Genomic DNA, 6,659 nt, shown 5'->3' with positions numbered 1-6,659 from the left:
TTTTAATGGACAAGGAAGAAATCGCATTTAATATTGGTAATTACATACATACTTATTTATGTATATTTGAAATATGGCATATCCATATTTATTTATTACATTACATAATCATTTGATTCTAGATGCCGATTCCCCGCTGATGATTTCAACTATGAGGACAATTTGTTTTATGTCACAACTAAGGAGAAGCGTTCAACTACGTTTCTATATATTTTTCCTTTTTAAAAGTGTGACTATTTACAAATTATTTCAATCAGTTTTTCTTTTATTAAAGTGTGTTATGTATTTCTTTGGAATTTTGTATGTACCTATGTATGTGTTTGTTGTTCTTTTGTCTTTCAATAAAAAACCACAATATTTGTGTGTATAGTATAGAGATAGCCAGTGAGTTCTTACTGAGAGCAGGTGAGCACACATTTTAAAGTGTTTTACATTGAATTTTACGCTCCCTGGCTCTCAGTAAGCGCCCACTGGTACATGTGTTTGTTTTTTTTGTGCCTTTTGGGTTTGTATTTTTTGCACCCAAACATATAAAATGTTTGCACCCAAACATAAAATTGTTTCCACCCAAACATATCTTTGTTTGCACCCAAACATATATATCTTTGCACCCAAACTTAAATATCTTTGCACCCAAACATATACATGTTTGCACCCAAACATATATTTGTTTCCACCCAAACATATATTTGTTTGCAGACCCAAACATATATTATGTTTGGGACTGTTGCAAACATATATATGTTTGCTGCAAAATATGTTTGGGACATATGTTAGAGAGGCCGTTTTTTTTTGCGTGTACTGAATATGTTTATGTTAAAAACATCAAACACTGCAACGGAAATGTCAGATAGCGCCAAGCAACACTTAGTGTTTTAGTAACATCGAATTGGGATAGGCTAAATAGATCTATAAAGATATGATCCTGACAAAAAGATCCCTATTGACACAAGGCCTCAAGACTTTGGGTACAAAACCGCAAACGTGCAAGAGAAAAATGAAGAAAAACGCCAGGATACGTATCTTCAATTTTTCCGCGGTGTTGTCAGAATATACCTATTTTTTGGGTCATACAGTGTATTGGAAATTTTTACTGATAGTTATAAAATATCAAATCCTTTATTGTTTTATATAGCACATCTTTTATTATTGATTTTAAAAGAAGTTTTTAATTACCCTAAGACATGGTAGAACGATACAAGGTATAGTAAATATTACAACAAATATTGTTTAGGTTTGATACATTCCAACTCAACTTCCCGAGCTCAGTCGATCACGGATGCTGATTGACATCATCGTGCATCACCTCAGCAAGTTCCCTCTGCGGAGACCGTAGAGTGTTGATGCTAACGGGCGGTGGTTGTTGAGTTTTCTCTCATTGGAATATGTAAATGTAGTAGTATAAATCGACTCAGATCCTCTGCGATCGCTGCAATCCTCTGCGATTGCAAGAACCTCTGCGTTCACTTGTCGATCAACCTTTGGATAGTACACTTGTACAAACTAACTAACGTCTACGCGTTAATACTAACCGGCCTCTGTCGCCACCCCAGATTACAAGGTAATCTTTGTTGTTGTTTGAAAAGAAATACGATCAATAAACTTCAAGCATATTATTTAATATTAAAACTGATACTGCTTTGTTTTTATTTTCTTTGGTTTCTTTTCTCTCTCCACTGCTCATCAAACGGTGTCCTGAGTTATCGTTGAATTGAAGAAAATACCTATGGATTTCCCCTCCCTAACCTAAACATTGGTCGCATCGAGCCAGATAGAAGCCAGTTTTGTTGTTCTTGCCTCTCTCTTGGACGATAATTGGAGCTATTGTTGTTGCTTGCATGGAGAAAACATTGCTATCGTTACATCAACAAATCACCATATTAACACCAGGTACGTAAACTCAGATTTCCATAAAAAGTGAGCTACCGCGAGTGTTAGTATTTTTCGTTTTCCGTTTGAGTATTAATATAAAAATAAATCGTTGGTCGAATTTCAATCTCCCTACGCGAGTGCATTAAATTCGTTGCCTTCATTCCCCCACCATACAATACAGTCCACACAAATTGTTGAAATCGTTGTTGTACTGATCATCCAACGTCGCGTTGATCATACAAATCACTATTCGTGTTGTTGTTATTCTTGTTCGATTTGCTCGAAGTTATTAGTTCTCACCATAACAACGAACACAATCCTTTCAATCGTTTTATTGTTGTTAAAAAAAAAAATAATAATAATAATAATAAAAAATTCATATTGGTCGACTCATATTAGCACTTCTTGTGTTAATACTTGCTCTCCCCACTACCAAACATCTTAGTTGTTGTTAAACTTGCAAATTCTTAGTCGTTGTACTGATCACCCTACGTTGCGTTGATCATACAAAGCATTCGGGATTATTTGTCAAATTCTAATTGTGGATCTTCTCATTCTAACTGAGAACTTTGCAAATATATTTTGTAATATTTGCAATAACAACATCGTTGACTTCCAATCAGTCTTGCTCTCGTGTTGTCACATTATTACCCGAACTGATTTTAACTCTCCTTACACTGATCTTATCATTTGTAGATCATTTGAAAGTTTGTTATTGTTGTTGTTATTCCCCAAGGCCTTTTCTAACGAAGCCCTTTTGTTGAGAATTTGCATTGGCAAATTTACAATAACAACACACATTGCCTACAGTCACATATTGTCGTTTGGTTTACTTTGTTATTACGATCATCTCCCACCAAAAAATATTTGGCGTTGTTATTCCTCCTCGCTTTATTTTAAAACCCTTTGAAAATTTGCATTGGCAAATTTGCAATAACAACACTCCATCCAAATTCTCATTCCTTTGGTTTATTTGTTGTACAGATCGTCCATCGCCAACCAAACACATTCGTTTGTTCTATTCTCCTACCTTTGTCTAATAGGTAATTCTACTAATTTGAGAAATTACATGGTAATTCTACCAACAACTTTCCCGCCTTTTTAAGCGTCCCTTAAAAAACTCTGCTGATCCTCTGCACTCACTTGCTTGGTCGTTTGCAACGTCTGTTGTTCAGTGGGAGTTTCGCTGTTCACACACAGCCATTTCTCTGCTAGCGTCGCTTGTGTGGTTAGCACAGTGGGGTAAGATAGTACAAATAGTACAGTGGGGTAAAATACTAAAAATTAATACTTGTTTGCAAAAATTATTTTTCGATAATTTTTTGAAATATTATATTAGGGTTTTTGGAATTTTTGGACAAATTCACCCTACATTCGGCATTGATTGCGTATATTTGGAGCAGAGAATATATGTGAAAAATATTTGGTTTTGGACATTTTTGTATTGTTTTTGGAGTTTTTACTTACAAATTTTGGAAAATTGTTTGAGTCTCCGTAGGGGTTTCGGTATTTTTGGACAAATACACCCTACTTTTGGCATATCTTGCACCAACGTGTCAACCAGATAAGATATATTTCTTACAAATCATTTTATCTGCGTTGATTTTCTTGGGCAAATATTTATTTTTCGTACAAATACCTTATTTGTCGTTAGATTTTGGACAGGTACACACTACCATTGGCATACTTAATTTCAACATACACCCTACACTTGGTAGCACCATATACATTCTTGTATATTTGAGACTTTTTCGCATTTTTGACCAAATTAAAGTAGTTCTTGTTCGCCCTGAGAAAGTTTCTTTAAATTTTCTCTTATTTCGCCCTACTTTAATTTCAATTATCATTACACCTTGCTATTTTTCTGTGGTATTCGTAGACATTTTGAGTTTTTTGTGGAAATACCTTATTTCCTTTGAGCTATAGCAATTTGTGCATCAACTGAATTTCCTCTTTTCACCATTCCTCATAGTTTGTTGCAAATTCAATTGTAGATTTTCACTGATTTTTGTTAATTTAAACTTCGAGATGTCAGTCACCCCACACACTCGTTTTGTTAAAGCTTCGGACATCTTTTTGAAACGGGTAGCATCGTTTGAACGAAGTAGTGAATATAACAATAATGTTCAATATCTCGAAATTCGCAGTTCAGAATTTCAAAAACTGTGGCACAAAGTTAAGTGCGCTTATGACGAGTGCAAAAACTACCTCACGACATCCGAGACTGCACAGGCTGATGTTTTTGATGTCGTTGAGGAAAAATATGGTACATCCTACATAGCCTATATCCGCTGTTTGTCTAACATTGACAAACATCTTAAACGCCTAAAGTCTTCAGGCACTGAAATTCCTTCACCTGCTATAGTTCCACCAGTCTTACTACCTCCTCTCACTTCTAGTTCGCACAAGAGTTCTCCACCTAGTGCTTTGTTGATGGTTCCTGAAGTAGGAACTCCTTCCAATTTATCATTGGACGAATCTGTCTTATCGGTTCCTGTGCAGTCTGATTCTCCCATCGTTCTTGCTCTGCCAGAAACTTCCTCCTCCACAACTTGTCGTAGTGACTCTTTTGAAAATGATCGTCTCAAATCTCCACCTTGTATAGTTCCACCAATCTCACCACCTCTAAATAAAGAATTGTTGAACGTTTCTGAAAATACAACCTCTTCAGGTTTGCTTCCCAGCGTTTTTGCTCCACCAGAAACTTTCCCCATCCCAACTGGCTATAGTGACCCTGTTGCTAACTCCACATCACCTGTCGATACCCACCGCATACCATTGCCACCAATCGACATTGATGTTTTTGCTGGTGACTTTATATCTTGGCGCACCTTTAGGGATTTATTCACCACCATATTTGTCCATAATTCGCAGCTCTCGAATATTGAACGTCTGTACTACTTAGTGCAGAAAACCACAGGTGAGGCACGCGAAATCGTTTCTAGATTTCCACTCACCGATAGTAGTTTCCCTTTAGCGTGGAAAGCTTTGTCGGATGCGTATGACAATAAGCGCATCGTGGTGAATAACTATATCAAAACCTTGTTTGATATTCCCCCTTCACCTCGTGAAACAGTTTCGGGTTTGAAAACCATCCAGCGTGGGATTAATAGTTGTCTTGCTGCAATGACGGTCTATGAAGTCATCACGGATCATTGGGATCCAATAGTTGTTTATATTTGTTTGCAGCGGTTACCTAAATTGACATTGACTCTGTGGGAGCAAAGTATCAAAAACAAGTCGTCTTTGCCTTCTTGGAAAGACTTAGATGCTTTCCTCGCAGAGAGGATACAAACACTGATGTGTGTCCAAAGCATTTATGGAAATCAGTCCACAAAATTGGTGTCACCTAAAAATGTGATTTCATCTAAATCCTCCAATAAATTGTTGTCGGTACATAAATCTTACGATGTATCACCCCCTCGATCCACAAATTTGTTGACAAACAATTGCCCCATTTGTCCTAATCAGAGACATGTTCTGCGTCTCTGCCCTGAGTTTACTAAACTATCATTTGAGGACAAATTCTTGATCGTAAAAAAGCATAACTGTTGTATAAATTGCTTATCTCGTGGTCATGCTGTTAAAAACTGTAGCAGCAAACATAGTTGCAATTCCTGCAAACAAAGGCATCACAGCCTTCTTCACCGGCCACCAATTAGAAAAGTTGTTGCTTCATCATATTCGAAGACCTCTCTGGCTTTTACTGATGTCAAAAGTCGAGAACTTAATTCTACTTTGTCGCACCCAAACTCCTCTCCGGCTTTTACGAAGGTTAAAAGTCGAGTATTTAGTTCGTCTTTGTCGCATCAAGGTCCAACACCGGCTTTTACAAAGGTCAAAAGCCGAGAATCTTCTGACAAAAGCAAACTCAACTCGGTTCCTATACCCACTATAGGCAATAAAGCACTCCTTGGAACCGCGAGAGTAAATATTGTGCATAATGGCAAATCGTATACAACTCGAGCTATCATAGACCCATCTTCCCAATGTTCTATTGTAACTATGAAGCTTAAGAAAAAGATTGGCCTTCCTACTCACCCTGCCAGATCGGACTCGTTGTGTTCGAATAAAACTAAATCACGTACACCAAGAGAAGCTTGTTCTTTGAAGTTGTCGTCCCCAAAAAATACCTCAAAACTTTTGGAAACTAACGCATTAGTCTTGCCTAATGTCAAGGGGAAACTGTTCTCACCTCCACCCATGTCCAACTTGGAATCTCGGGTCCCTACTCTAGAACTTGCAGATACTTTCGATGACAGCCCAATAGACTTGCTAATTGGTGCTGATCTATACCCTAAAATTCTTGAAGCTGAACCGCCTAAAATTGTTTTAGATTCTTTGTTGGCTCAAAAATCTATTTTTGGATATCTCCTTACGGGTTCAGTTCCTCCAGCTTGTAGCACTTGAGATTGAAAATTGATATCGGCCATTTTATAAATCACCATTTACGTAAAAAAAAAATTGGTAAACCTTATAACTTGAATCGCTCGCACCCCGTTTTGAAAAGTAATATCGGTATTTTGTACATACATAGCTCACTTAGGAATCTGACTTTACGTTCTTTCCTAACATTTGAATCGAATATATTCCAATTTTGTAATAAAATGCTAGACAATTGGTCTATCATGGGAGGCGGAATGTTTAGGTTTGATACATTCCAACTCAACTTCCCGAGCTCAGTCGATCACGGATGCTGATTGACATCATCGTGCATCACCTCAGCAAGTTCCCTCTGCGGAGACCGTAGAGTGTTGATGCTAACGGGCGGTGGTTGTTGAGTTTTC

General features: G+C 37.3%; 1 protein-coding gene across 1 annotated transcript; it reads left to right on the top strand.

The window, feature by feature from the left end:
- The first annotated feature begins 1,251 nt into the window (after window positions 1-1,251).
- Window positions 1,252-6,282, top strand: LOC141388745 (uncharacterized). The gene is made up of 2 exons (XM_073958977.1): window positions 1,252-3,979; window positions 4,049-6,282. The coding sequence occupies exons 1-2, from the start codon at window positions 3,901-3,903 to the stop codon at window positions 6,280-6,282; spliced, it is 2,313 nt and encodes a 770-aa protein (XP_073815078.1). The 5' UTR covers window positions 1,252-3,900.
- Window positions 6,283-6,659: the final 377 nt, after the last annotated feature.

The sequence above is a fragment of the Musca autumnalis genome, unplaced genomic scaffold, assembly GCF_047663935.1.
Source record: "Musca autumnalis isolate F117 unplaced genomic scaffold, ASM4766393v1 scaffold_1, whole genome shotgun sequence".
Taxonomy (NCBI): Eukaryota; Metazoa; Arthropoda; class Insecta; order Diptera; family Muscidae; genus Musca; species Musca autumnalis.
Note: the sequence above shows the minus strand (reverse complement) of the source record. Positions and strands in the feature narration are given on the sequence as shown.